Genomic DNA, 15167 nt, shown 5'->3' with positions numbered 1-15167 from the left:
TGCAATCCATAAACATGGTATATATTTCCACTTTTTTATATCCACCTCTATTTCTTTTTTTAATGTCTCAGTTTTCTGAGAACGAGTCTTTTAACTCTTTGTTTATGTTTATTCCTAAGTATATAATTTTTTTTGGTTGCAGTGGTAAATAGAATTTTTGTTTATTTATTTTTCTTGTTTCTCTTTCTTTGTTTTCATTATTGGTGTATAAAAATGCTAACAAATTTTGAATGTTGATTTTATATTCTGCTATTGCCTAATTTATTAAATGTAGTAGTTTTTTTTTTTTTTTTAGTTTTAGGGTAGTCTCATGTACAATAAATATCATGTCATCTGGAAATAATTAGTTTCTCTTTCTCCTTCCCAATTTGGATGTTTTTTACTTTTTCTCTTGTCTTATCACTGTGGCTAAGATTTTAAGTACTATGTTGTATAAGAGTGGTGAAAGCAGACACCCCCATCTTGTTTCTATTCTTAAGGGAAATGATTTTAGTTTTTGCTCATTGAATATGATGTTGGCTGTAGATTTGTCATATACGGCCTTATTAAGTTGAGTTATGATCCTTTTATTTCCACTTTGCTGACAGTTTTTTTTTTTTTTTTAATTAAAGATAGGTGTTGATTTTGCCAAGTGTTTTCCAGCATAAATTGATATGATGATATGGTTTTTATCTTTTATTTTGTTTATGCGGTGTATCACAATTATTTATCTGTGACTATTATACCAGCTTTGCACCCCTGGGATGAATCTTACTTAGTCATAGTGTATAATTTTTTTTTATTTTTTATTAATTTATTTTTGTTGCAGATGTTCCCCCACCCACCCATTGCCACCCTCTTTCCCCCCCAACCCTGTTTGCTGGATGTGATATGGTAACATTTTGTTGAGGATTTTGGCATCTTTTTTCATAGGGAATTAGACCTGTAATTTTATTTTTTTGTAGTGTTTTTCTCTGGTTTTGGATTAGGATTCTGCTGGCCTTCTAAAAAGAGCTAGAAAGTCTTCCTTCATCTTGAATTTTTTGGAATAGTATGAAAAAAATAGATGTTAATTCTTCTTTGAATGTTTGGTAAAACTCCCCTGTGTAGCTTTCAGGGCCAGGGTTTTTGTTTGCTGGAAGTTTATTGATTTCTGCTTCTATTTTCTTAGTTTTTATTGGTCTAGTCAGGTGTTCTGACTCTTCCCAACTAAGTTCTGGAAGACTGTGATTCTAAACATGTGTCCTTTTCACCTAGGGTGTCAAAATTATTATTTTTTATTTTTTTCTTTATTGATTTTAGAGAAAGAGGGGGAGATGGAAATATTGATGAGCGAGAATATCAATTTGCCGCCTCCTGCATGCCCCCATTGTGGATTGGGGCCACAACCTGGGCATGTGCCCTGACTGGGAATAAAACTGGCAACCTCTGGGTGTATGGGTTGATGCTCAACCACTGAGCCATACCTGCCGAGCTAGGGTGTCAAAATTTTTGGCAATAATTGTTCATAGTATTTTCTTACAATCCTTTGTATTTCTACAGTGTCAGTTGTTACTTCAACTCTTTTGTTTCTGACTTTATAAATTTGGGTCCTCTCTCTTTGTTTTTTTGGTGAGTCTGGCTAAAGGTTCATCAATCTTGTTTATCTTTTCAAGGAGCCAGTTCTTGGTTTCATTGATCATCTGTATTGTTTTTGTAGACTCTATGTTGTTTATTTCTGCTCTGCTCTTTATTATTTTCTTCCTTCTACTCTCTATGGGTTTTTCTTTTTGCTCTTGTTCTAAATCTTTAAGTTGTATGGTTGGATGGTTTATGTTTCTTGTTTGTTTGTTTCTTTTTCTTCTTTGTTGATGAACACCTGTATTGCTGAACACTTCCTTCCCAAGACTGCTTATTCTGTGTCCCATACATTTTGTGTTGTGATGTGTTCACTTTCATTAGTTTTCAGGATGATTTTGGTTTTTTCCTTGATGTCATTTATAACCCATTTATTGTTTAATAACATGCTATTTAGCCTCCATTTGTTTAAAGGCTTTTGAGTGTTTTTATTATAATTGATATCTAGTTTTCTGCCACTGTGACCTGAGAAGATGCTTAATATGATTTAAAACTTATTGAACTTGCAGAGATTTACTTTATGTCCTAATATTTGGTCTATCTCTGAGAATATTCCAAGTGCACTTAAGAAGAATTTATATATGGCAACTTTGGGGTGCAATGTTCTGTAAACATCAATTAAATCCAGCTGTCTAGTATGTCATTTGGATCTTTATTTCCATGTTAATTTTTTAAAATTAATTTTGTTACAGATGTCTTTTCTTTTACCCCCATTGACACCCTCCTCCAGATCCCCCCTCCACCACCCCATCCCCAGCATTGTTGTCTATGTCCATTGGTTATGCATACATGCATATATGTTCTGTGGTTTATCTCTTCCCTCCCCCCAACCCCCTCTTCTAAGGTTTGTCACTCTGTACCCTACTTCTATTTCTCTGGATCTATTTTGTTCATCAGTTTGTTTTGTTCATTATATTCCACAAATAAGTGACATTATGTGATATTTGTTTTTCTCTAATTTGTTTGTTTCACTTAGGACAGTACTTTCCAGGTCCCTTCATGTTATCTGAAAGGATAAAAAAATCTTTCTTACAGCTACATAGTATTCCATTGTGTATATGTACCTCAACATTTTTATCCACTTATCTATTGATGGACACTTGGGCTGTTTCCAGATCTTAGCAATTGTAAATAGTGATAGTGCTGCTATGAAATAGGGGTACATATATTCTTTCTGATTGGTGTTTCAGGCTTCTTGGGTATATTCCTAGAAATGTGATAACTGGGTAAAATGGCAGTTTTATTTTTAAATTTTTGAGGTAACACCATAATGTTATTCATAATGTTGCACCAATCTGCATTCCCATCAGCAGTGGACTAGAGTCCCCTGTTTTCCACACCATTGCCAGCACTTCTTGTTTGACAATTTCTTGATGGCAGCCATTCTGAAAGTGTAAAGCTATACCTCATTGTTGTTTTAATTGGCTTCACTCTGATGATTAGTGAATTGAGCATTATTTCATTTGTCTCTTGGCGATTTGTATGTTTTGTTTAGAGAGGTGTTTCTTTAGGTCCTCTGCCCATTTTTTAATTGGGTTATTTGTCTTCCTTTTGTTGAGTTGTATGAGTACTCTATATCTTTTGGAAATTAACCACTTATCTGATGTATCATTGACCATTATGCTCTCCCATATAGTGGGTTCCATTTCCATTTGGATGGTTGTTTCTTTTGCTGTGCAGAAGCTTTTTAGTTTGATATAGCCCCATGTGTTCATTTTTTTCTTTGTTTCTCTTGCCTTAGGTGTTGTATCAAAACAAATTCTGCTGCATATGCTATCCAAAATTTTTTTGCCTACATTTTTTTCTAGAATTTTTATGGAGTGACATTTAAGTTTTTTATCCATTTTCAGTGTATTCTTGTGTATGGTGTAAGCTGGTGGTCTAGCTTTATTTTATTTTGCAAGTAGCTATCCAATTTTCTCAACATTATTTATTGAAGAGGCTGTCTTGACTCCAATGTCTGCTCTTGCAACCTTTGTCAAATATTAATTTAGCATATTGTCTTGGGTCAATTTCTGGGTTCTCTGTTCTGTTTTGTTGATATATATGCCTATTCTTGTGCCAATACCAGGCTGTTTTGATTAGAGAGGCTTTGTAGTATAAATTGATATCTGGTATTGTGAAGCCTCCTACTTTGTTCTTTGTTCTTTTTTTTTTCAAGATTGTTGTGGCTATTAAGTTTTTTTGTTTGTTTCATATAAACTTTTGTAGTATTTCTTATATTTCTGTGAAATATGTCTTTGGTATTTTGAAACGGATTGCATTGAATTTATAGATTGCTTTAGGTAGTATGGACATTTTAATGATGTTAATTCTTCCAATCCATAAGCCAGGTATACGCTTTCACTTTTTATATCTTCCTCTATTTTTTTTTTCAATGACCTGTAGTTGTCTGTGAAGAGGTTCTTTACTTCTTCAGTTAAGTTTATTCATAGATATCTCGATATTTTTGCCTCAATGGTAAATACAATTGTTTTTTTTTTTTAGTTGTGTGTGTGTGTGAGGGTGTGTGTGTGTGTGTGTGTGAGTGAATTTATATTTGGTCTATAAGAATGCTGCTGATTTTTTGAAATTAATTTTGTATCCTATTTTTCCAAATTCATTTATTAAATCTAGTAAATTTTTGAGGGAGTCTTTAGGGTTTTTCTATGTACAATATCATGTCATCTGCAAATAATGACAGTTTCCTCCTTTTTATTTGAATCCCTTTTATATTTTTTTCATGACTATTTGCTATGGCTATGTTAAATAAGAGTGGCAAAAGTGTGTATCCCTGTCTTGTTCCTGTCCTTAAAGAAAATGCTTTTAGATTTTGCCCATTGAGTATGATGTTGGCTGTAGGTTTTTCATATATGGTCGTTATTATGTTAAATATGGTCCCTCTATTCCCACACTGTTGAGTGTTTTTATCAGAAAAAGGTGCTGGATTTTGTCAAATCCTTTTTTTTTTTTTTTTTAATCCTCACCCGAGGATATTTTTCCATTTTTTGTACAGATAGAGTGGGAGGGAGAGAGAGGAAGAGAGAGAGAGAGAGAAACATCGACGTGAAGGGACACATCGAGTGGCTGCCACCCGCACGACCAATCAGGGCCGGGGACAAACTGCAACCGAAGTACGTGCCCTTAGCGGGAACCGAACCCGGGTCTCTCCGGACCGCAGGCGGACGCTCCAACCGCTGAGCCAAACTGGCCAGGGCTGTCAAATCCTTTTTTAGCATCTATTAAGATAATTTGGTTTTTATCTATTTTGTTTATGTGGTGTATCACATTTATTGATTTGCAAACGTTGTACGAGCCTTGCATTCCTGGTTGAATCCCACTTGGTCATGGTGAATAATTTTTTGCTGTGTAGCTAGATCTGATTTGCTAATATTTTGTTAAGAATTTTGGCATCTCTGTTTATTAGGGATTGTAGTTTGTAGTTTTCTTTCTTTGTAGTGTCTTTATCTGGTTTTGGAATTAGGATTGTTCTGGCCTTATAAAATGAGTTTGGAAGTCTTCTTACATTTTTTTGAATTGTTTAAGGAGAATGGGTGTTAGATCTTGAAATATTTGAAAATGTTCTCTGTGGAAACCTTCCGGGCCTGGACATTTGTTAGCTGGGTTTCTTGATTACATTTTCAATTCCCTTAGTTGTTATTGGTCTATTCAAGTTTTGTATCTACTCCTGGTTCAGTTTTGGGAGACTGTGTGTTTCTAGAAATTTGTCCATTTTGCCTAGATTGTCCAATGTGTTAGTGTATAATTGTTCATAGTATGTTTTGATAATTTTTTGTATTATGGTGGTGTCAGTTGTTACTGCTCCTCTTTCATTTGTGATTTTGTTTATTTGTGTCCTCACTTTTTGGTGTCCTCACTTTTTGTTTCTTCTTGAATCTGGCGAAACATCCATCAATCTTATTTATCTTTTCAAAGAACCAGCTCTTTGTTTCATTGATCTTTTGAATTGTTTTTTTTTTTTTTTTTTGTCTTTATGCCATTTATTTTTGCTCTGACCGTTACTATTTCCTTCCTTCCACTTGCTCTCAGGTTTTCTTATTTTTTTCTTTTTCTTTTTTTTTTACTTTCTTGTTCTTTAAGTTTAGAGTTAGAAAGTCAATTAGAAATTCGTTTTGTTTCTTGACATAGACCTATAATGCTATGAACTTTCCTCTCATTGCACTCCATATATTTTATGTTGTTGTGTGTTCATTTTCATTGATTTCCAGAAAGTTTTTAATTTGTTCCTTGACCTCCTTCATAACCCATTTATTGTTTAATAACATGCTATTTAGCCTCCAAGTGTTTGAATGCTTTTGTTGTAATTGAGTTCTAGTTTTATGCCTTTGTGATCTGAGATGATACTTGATATAATTTCAATCTTCTTAAATTTGTAGAGACTTACTTTGTGTTCTAAGATGTGGTCTATCTTTCAGAATGTCCTGTGTGCAGTTGAGAAGAAAGCATATTCTGCAGCTTTGGAGTGAAATGTTATGTAAGTATCAATTAATTCCTACTGATCTAGTTCATCATGTAAGGACTCTGTATTCTTGATAATTTTTTTCTAGAAGATCTATCCAGTGGTGTCAGTGGAGTGTTAAAGTCACCCACTATGATTGTGTTGCTATTGATCTCTCCTTGAAATCCTCCAGAAGTTTTTAAATCTATTGTGATGTTCCCATATTTGATGTGTATGTTTACCAGGGTTATATCCTTTCATTGGATTTTGATTTTTAATATTATGTAGTGATCTTCTTTGTCTCTTATTATAGCCCTCATTTTGAAGTTTATCTTATCAAATATGAATATTGCTATACCAGCTTTTTTTCCACATTTATTTGCTTGGAAAATTTTTTCCATCCCTTCACTTTCATCCTGCGTGAGTCTTTTGTTGTGAGGTAGGTCTCTTGTAGACAACACATACATATGTCATGTTTTCTTATCCAATCAGCTACCCTATGTCTTTTAATTGGGGCATTTAAGCCATTTACATTTAAGGTTATTATTTATAGATACTTATTAGTTGCCATTTTACTTTTATGCCTGTGCCCCCCCCCCCGGCCCCCCATGTTTCTTCTTCTTACAATAGTCGCTTCAGCATTTCTTGCAGGGCTGGTTTAATGGTGGTAAATTAATTTAGCTATCTTTTTTCTGTGAAGCTCTTTATTTCTTCTTTTAATGATAGCCTTGCTAGATAGGGTATTCTTGGACATTTTAATAATGTTAATTCTTCCAATCCATGAACAAGGTATGTGCTGTCACTTTTTTAATCTTCCTCTGTTTCTTTTTTCAATGACTTGCAGTTTTCTGTGAATAGGTCCTTGACTTCTATGCTTAAGTTTATTCCTAGGTATTTCAATATTTTTGCTGTGATGGAAAATCGGATTTTTTTTTTTTTTTTTTGAGAAGTGGATTATTTATTTATTTATTTTATAATTTATTTATTTATTTTTTTGTTACAGATATTTTACCTTTTTTACTCCATTGGCACCCCCTACCCCACCCCACCTCCGCCCCGTCCCCTGCTTAGTAGTCCACGTCCATTGGTCATGCATACATGCATATAAGTTCTGTGGTTTATCTCTTCCCACCCGCCCACCCCCTCTTCTGAGGGATGTCAGTTTGTGCCCTAATTCCATGTTTCTGGGTCTACTGTATTCCTCAGACTGTTATGTTCATTATATTCCGTATATAAGTGAGATCATGTGGTATTTGCCTTTTTCTGCTTGGCTTCTTTCACTTAGGATAATACTTTCCAGGTCCCTCCATGTCGTCTCAAAGGATAAGAGATCGTTCTTTCTTACCGCTGCATAGTACTCCATTGTGTATATGTACCACAGCTTTTTTATCCATTCGTCTACTAATGGACACTTGGGCTGTTTCCAGATCTTAGCTATTGTAAATAGTGCTGCTATGAACATGGGGGTACATATATTCTTCCTGATTGGTGTTTCAGACTTCTTAGGGTATATTCCTAGCAGTGGGATCACTGGGTCAAATGGAAGTTCAATTTTTAATTTTTTGAAGTAACACCATATTGTTTTCCATAGCGGCTACACCAGTCTGCATTCCCACCAGCAGTGTATTAGAGTCCCCTTTTCTCCACACCCTCGCCAAAACTTGTTGTTTGATGATTTGTTGATGGTGGCCATTCTCGCAGGTGTGAGGTGATACCTCATTGTTGTTTTAACTTGCATCTCTCTGATGATTAGTGATGTTGAGCATTTCTTCATATGTCTTTTGGCCATTTGTATGTCCTGTTTGGAGAGGTGTCTATTCAGCCCCTCTGCCCATTTTTTAATTGGGTTCTTTGTCTTCCTTTTTTTGAGTTGTATGAGCACTCTATATATATTGGAAATTAACCCCTTATCTGATACATCATTGGCAATGATGTTGTCCCATACAGTGGGTTGCCTTTCCATTTTGATGATTGTTTCTTTTGCTGTGCAGAAGCTTTTTAGTTTTATGTAGTCCCATGTGTTCATTTTTTCCGTTGTTTCTGTTGCCTTCGGTGATCTATCAGTGAAAATTTTGCTCTGTATGATATCCGAAATTTCGTTGCCTAGATTTTCTTATAGAATTTTTATGGATTCACGGGTCACATTTAAGTCTTTTATCCATTTTGAGTTTATTTTTGTGTATGGTGTAAGTTGATGTTCTAGTTTCATTTTGTTGCATGTAGCTGTTCAATTTTCCCAGCACCATTTATTAAAGAGGCTGTCTTTACTCCACTGTATGCTCTTGCCAACTTTGTCAAATATTAGTTGAGCGTATTGCCTTGGGTCCATTTCTGGGTTTTCAGTTCTGTTCCACTGGTCTATGCACCTGTTCTTGTGACAGTACCAGGCTGTTTTGGTTACAGTCGCTTTGTAGTATAACCTGATATCTGGTATTGTGATCCCACCTACTTTGTTCTTTTTTTTCTCAAGATTGCTGTGGCTATTCAGGTTTTTGTTTTTTTTTTGGTTCCATATGAACTTTTGAAGTATTTGTTCTAGTTCTATGAAATATGTCGTTGGTATTTTGATGAGGATTGCATTGAATCTATAGATTGCTTTGGGTAGTATAGATGTTTTAATGATGTTAATTCTTCCAATCCATGAACACGGTATGTGCTTCCACTTTTTTATATCTTCCTCTATTTCTTTTTTCAATGACCTGTAGTTTTCTGCAAATAGGTCCTTTACTTCTTTGGTTAAGTTTATTCCTAGGTATCGTAATTTTTTGGGCGCGATGGTAAATGGGATTGTTTTTTCAGTTTCTCTTTCTGTGAGTTCATCATTGATGTACAAGAATGCCGTCGATTTCTTGATGTTAATTTTGTATCCTGCTACTTTGCCAAATTCATTTATTAATTCCTGTAGATTTTTGATGGAGTCTTTAGGGTTTTCTATGTATAATATCTTGTCATCTGCAAATAATGACAGTTTCACTTCCTCCTTTCCAATGTGGATCCCTTTTATTTTTTCTTCCTGTGTGATTGCTGTGGCTAAGACTTCTAGTACAATGTTAAATAAGAGTGGTGAAAGTGGACATCCCTGTCTGTTCCTGTTCTTAATGGAAATGTTTTTAGTTTCTGTCTATTGAGTATGATGTTGGCTGTAGGTCTTTCATATATGGCCTTTATTATGTCAAGATATGATCCCTCTATTCCCACATTGCTGAGCGTTTTTATCAGAAATGGATGCTGGATTTTGTCGAATGCTTTTTCAGCATCTATTGATATGGTCATGTGGTTTTTCTTCTTCATCTTATTTATGTGGTGTATCACATTTTTTGATTTGCGAATATTGTAACAGCCTTGCATCCCTGGAATGAATCCCACTTGGTCATGGTGAATACTTTTTTTGACGTATTTCTGGATTCGATTTGCTAATATTTTCTTCAGGATTTTGGCGTCTATGTTCATCAGGGATATTGGCCTGTAGTTTTCTTTTTCTGGTTTTAGAATTAGAATTATGCTCGCCTCATAGAATGTGTTTAAAAGTCTTCCTTCTTCTTGAATTTTTTGAAATAGTTTGAGGAGAATTGGTGTTAGTTCTTTTTTGAATGTTCGGTAAAACTTCCCCGTGAAGCCATCTGGGCCTGGGCTTTTGTTTGCTGGGACAGTCTTGATTACCTCTTCAATTTCCTTAGTTGTTATTGGTCTGTTCAAGTTTTCTATATCTTCCCGGTCCGGTTTTGGGAGACTATGTGTTTCTAGAAATTTGTCCATTTCGCTTAGATTGTCGAATTTGTTGCCATATAGTTGTTCATAGTAGTTGTTAACAATCTTTTGTATTTCCGTGGTGTTGGTTGTTGCTTCTCGTCTTTCATTTCTGATTTTGTGTATTTGGGTTCTCTGTCTTTGCTTCTTGGTGAGTCTAGCTAAGGGTCCATCAATCTTGTTTATCTTTTCAAAAAACCAGCTCTTTGTTTCATTGATCCTTTGAATTGTTTTTTTTTGGTCTCTATGTCATTTATTTCTGCTCTGATCTTTACTATTTCCTTCATCCTACTTGCTCTGGGGTTTTCTTTTTGTTTGCTTTCTAATTCTTTAAGTTGTGAGGTTAGACAGTCAATTAGAAATTTTTCTTGTTTTTTGAGGTAAGCCTGTAGTGCTATGAACTTCCCTGTCAGAACTGCTTTCGCTGCATCCCATAGATTTTGTGTTGTTGTGTGTTCATTTTCATTGGTTTCCTGGAAGTTTTTAATTTCTTCCTTGATCTCTTGGTGACCCATTCATTGTTTAATAACATGCTATTTAGCTTCCATGTGTTGAAATGTCTTTGCATGTTCTTGTTGCAATTGATTTCTAGTTTCATGCCATTGTGATCTGAGAAGATGCTTAATATGATTTCAATCTTCTTGAACTTGTAGAGATTTAGTTTGTGTCCTATCATGTGGTCTATCTTTGAGAATGTCCCATGTGCACTTGAGAAGAATGTGTATTTTGTAGTTTTGGGTGTAATTCTCTGTAGATATCTATTAAATCCATTTGGTCTAGTGCTTCATTTAGAGTCTCTGTTTCCTTGCTATTTTTTTGCCTAGAGGATCTATCCAGTGCTGTCAACAGGGTGTTGAAGTCCCCTGCTATGATTGTATTGTTGTCAATTTCTCCTTGGAAGTCCTCCAGAAGATTTTTAATATATTTTGGTGCTCCTGTATGGGGTGCATATATGTTTATCAAGGTTATCTTCCTGTTGGATAGATCCTTTCAATATTATATAGTGGCATTCTTTGTCTCTAGTTATGGTCTTCATTTTGAAATCTATTTTATCAGATATGAGAATTGCTACCCCAGCTTTTTTTTGCTTTCCATTTGCTTGGAAATTATTTTTCCATTCCTTCACTTTCAACCTATGTGAGTCTTTTGTTGTGAGGTGGGTCTCTTGTAATCAACTTAAAGATGAGTCATGCTTTCTTATCTAATCAGCTACTCTGTGTCTTTTTATGGGAGCATTCAATCCATTTATGTTTAGGGTGATTATTGATATGTATTTATTTATTGCCATTTTTGATTAGTGTGGTTCTATTTTTCTTCCCATTTCTACTGCTAATTACAGCAGTCCTTTTAACATTTCTTGCAGTGCTGGTTTGGGGCTAATGTATTCCCTTAGCCTTTTTTTGTCTGGGAAGCTCTTTATTTGATCTTCTATCTTGAATGATAGCCTTGCTGGGCAGAGTAGTCTTGGATTCAGATTCTTGTTTTTCATGACTTTGATTACTTCATGCCATTCTCTTCTGGCCTGTAGTGTTTCTTGTGAGAAGTCAGCTGAGAGCCTTATGGGGTTCCCTTTGTAGGTAACCTGTTGCTTATCTCTTGCTGCTTTTAGGATTCTCTCTTTTTCTTTAATTTGTGGCATTGTAATGACTATGTGTCTTGGTGTGGGCCTGTTTGGGTTCTTCTTACTTGGGACTCTCTGTGCTTATTTAAATTGAATGATTCTTCCTTCACCAAATTAGGGAAGTGTTCTGTCACTACTTTTTTTGAATATAATCTCTATCCCTTGCTCATTTACTTCTTCTTCGGGGACTCCTATGATGCGAATATTATTACGGTTCCACTTGTCCCATAGTTCTCTTAAGCTGTCTTCCTTTTTTTTAAATAGTTTTTTCCTTTTGTTTTTCTGATTGGTTGATTTTTTCTACCCTGTCTTCTAATTCACTGATCCGGTCCTCAGCTTCCTCTACTCTGCTTTTTAAACCTTCTAATGTGTTTTTCATTTCGGATATGTCATTTTTTATCTCTTCTTGATGATTTTTAATTTCCAATTGGCTTATTTTCAGTGTATCTATGTCCTTACTCATGCTGTTCAGCTTCCTCAAGATCATGGCTCTGAATTCTAGCTCTGTTAACATGCCTAATTGCTCCACATTGATCTCATCTTCGGTGGAGGTCTCTTGCTCTTTCATTTGGCTTCTGTTTCTGTGTTTCACCATTTTGGCTATCACTGTGGGCTTTGGAGCCTGTCAAGTTTTCCCTGTGGGTGTTGGTGTTCTGCTGTTTGTGGCTCCCTCTCCTGTGTTTAGATGAGCGTGGGAGGACCCACGTTAAAAACCACTGTCAAGTCTTACTTTCCTGGTTAAAGTTGCCTGACCAGGAAAGGTACTGTTATCCTCTAGCTTTTTGCCTGGAGGCTAGCAGTCGAGGTTACTTCCTGAGCTTTGGGTTGTCAGTTGATTGAAAAGCTCCCTCAGGTGCTTAGCAGAAGGGGTTTTCCCAAGGGTGGGGCAGATGCTGGTTGTTAGTGAGCCTCAATTAGCACTTCAATGGCCCACAGGCTGGGGTTGGATCTCCGAGGGAGGGGCTGCTGCCTCTCCCCAGAGCCCTGGGAAGGAGCAATATGCCCACCGTCCTGGGCGGCTACACTCAGCCAAAGCTCTGAACGACCTCCAAATCCCGAGTGTCCCAACACAGTTCCAGTCCAGTCTGCACTCCCTCTGCCGGAGCCCAAGGTGAGTGGCTGTGGCTGTTTTAGCCTCTTTCCTGGCTCTGCACTGTGGAGCCGCCTGGGAGTGTAACCCGAGGGCGCCGCTCCCAGCTGAGGCTGCTGCCGAGCTGCCGACCGTGGGCTCCCAGCCCCCGTCTCGTGCCTTCGCAAGCCTACCGGGATGGAGTCAGTGTCCCTCATCGTATGGTCCTCGCAAGGTGCTTTTCTGTTGGTTTTTCCCATCGATTTGTCTGTGTTATAGTTGTAATTCCAGTTTGGTTCTGGGAGATGGTCTTTGTAGCTTCCGTTCACTCCGCCGCCATTTTTCCTTCGTAAATCGAATTATTTTAAAACACCCTTCCCTTTAATTACTTTGTATACTTTATGCCATTTTCTTCTGGCCTGCAGTGTTTCTATTGAGAAGTCAGCTGAACGTCTAATGGGATCTCCCTTGCAGGTAACTTTCTGACTCTCTCTTGCTTCCTTCAAGATTCTTTCTGTGTCTTTAATGTGTACCATTTTTATTATGATGTGTCTAGCTGTGGGTCATTTTGGGTTCGTCTTGCTTGGGCCTCTCTGTGTTTCCTGGACTATGTGACTTTTTCTTTCAGCAGTTTAGGAAAGTTTTGTCATTATTTCTTCAAACAGGTTCTCTATTCCTTTCTTTAATTCTTCTCCCTCTGGTGTCCCTACAGTGTGAATGTTATTACATTTGTGTTGTCCCTAAGCTTCCTTAAACTCTCTTTCTGATTTTTAATTTTTGCCTTTTTTGCTGCTCTATTTGTGTGTTTTCTTTTTCTACCTTGTCTTCTATCTGATTCGGTTGTCATCTTCTTCTAATCTACTATTGAATCCTTCCAAGATATTTTTAATATCAGCTATGTCATTCTTCATTTTCACTTGATTTTTATTCATAGTGTTTACATCTCTTTTTATGTTGGTGTAGTTCTTATTAAGTTTCTTGTAATTTTCTTTTTTTTTTTATATTTGAAATTTTAAGGTCAATTTATTAAGTTCATTGATGAAAGCTTTCAGAAGAATATTCTCCTGATAATTATTTCTTCTTAGAAAAAAAAAAAAGAAAAATCAACACCCTTTCAGCATAGCCACAGATGCTGTGGCAGTCAAGCCTCTCTGCAGACAGGGATGGTCCATCAATCGGTCAAGTCACTCTCAGGGTCAGCAGGATTGTAGTCTGGATCATCCTCCTCATCTTCCAGCTCCAAGTCATCCATTTCCTGGAACAAAGACTCATCTACCTCCACATTGTTTCCAGCATCCTCCAAGAACCGGATATCAGATGTGTCAAGATTATGATCTGTTTCAAATAGCTGTTTCCAACTTAATTTATTTTTTCCTGCTTGTTCTTCTTCTTTCATTCGTTTCTTTTTAATTTCCAAAAGTTCTGCATCAAACTTGGCTTTCCAACTTAAGAAATTCTCAATTGTAACAGGAGTGCCATGAAATAATTGCTTTTCGGTTTCTTCTGCTTCTTTTTTCTTTCTGTTTCTTTTCTTCTCTTCTAGTTTTTATTTGATCCACTATTTCATTTAGTTTTTCTTGCACGGCTGTCACTAAAGTAAAGATCATCACCATACCAAGGTTTTCTTCTGCCTGTAATGCTAATAATTTTAAAATGTTTGAGACAGCATTATCTTCTAGATTTTCCTGGGAGAATATTTCATAAAGGGGAGCTTCATCTGGGTACTTCTCACTATATGTAAACTTGAGGGTAGTCTGGACAGTTTCATCATTCTCTCCAGCATCAGATGTCACAGTAATGGTGAAGCTGGGAGGATTTTCTGATAATACTGTAAAGGAGTCGGGGTAGATGGACTCCAGAGCCTCCAGCTCGTTGCGCTGCTCCTCGCTGTAATCTGTCATCGCGGCCCTCGCTGCTGCCCACGGATCGCGCAGACACCCAAGCGGTGCACTGCAGCCGGGACCACAGCCGTGCCGGGAAAGCAGGCAGCTGCTGGGAAAGCAGGCAGCTGCCGGGCGGGCGCAGGCGCAGAGTCCCCGGCAGGGAGGTCCGGAGCCCAAAGCCAGGCCTGGCCTGCTGAGCACCAGCCCCGTGCTGGCATCCGCCTGCTCCTTAGCTCCGCGCTCGACTGGCCGAGCCTGGCCAGCGGGGCACCGAGGAGCGGCCCGTCCCACGCCCTGTCGGGATTTGCAGGGATGGCGAAGGCTCCCGGCCTGGCATTCGTCACAGACACCTAGGGCCGGTTCCTGGGCCTTGCAGGGCCCAGCCTGAGAAGCCCCTCAGCGCTGCATCCGCGCTGGATGACAAGTTTCTTGTAATTTTCACTAAGATGTCTGAGCACCCTTAAAACCATTGCTTTGAATTATTGATCTGACAAAGTGCTTGCTTTCATTCCTGTAGTTCTGTTTTTGGTGATTCCTTTTTCTTTCTTTCTTTCTTTCTTTCTTTCTTTCTTTCTTTCTTTCTTTCTTTCTTTCTTCTTTCTTTCTCTCTTTCTCTCTCTCTCTCTCTCTCTCTCTCTCTCTCTCTCTCTCTTCTTTCTTCTTTTTAATATGGAACTTGCTTCTTTTTCTCACCATTTTAACAGTCTGGTATTTTGGGGCCAAGTAAAATGTGTTTGGTCATTTAGGCAGGTCATGTGTATCAGATTAGATTTTTATGCCTCCCAATCTTGTTGTGGTGGCCTTCTTGTGGGA

At 37.3% G+C, this 15167-nt stretch overlaps 1 protein-coding gene across 1 annotated transcript; it reads right to left on the bottom strand.

The window, feature by feature from the left end:
* Positions 1-13638: 13638 nt before the first annotated feature.
* LOC118642205 (RWD domain-containing protein 1-like) lies at positions 13639-14381 on the bottom strand. The gene is given in 2 exon segments (XM_036279817.1): positions 13639-13984; positions 13986-14381. Coding segments are annotated over 2 exon segments (729 nt in total). The 5' UTR covers positions 14373-14381; the 3' UTR covers positions 13639-13642.
* Positions 14382-15167: the final 786 nt, after the last annotated feature.

Source organism: Molossus molossus, unplaced genomic scaffold, assembly GCF_014108415.1.
Source record: "Molossus molossus isolate mMolMol1 unplaced genomic scaffold, mMolMol1.p scaffold_m16_p_1, whole genome shotgun sequence".
Classification (NCBI taxonomy): Eukaryota; Metazoa; Chordata; class Mammalia; order Chiroptera; family Molossidae; genus Molossus; species Molossus molossus.
This window is presented reverse-complemented; position numbering and strand designations above follow the sequence as displayed.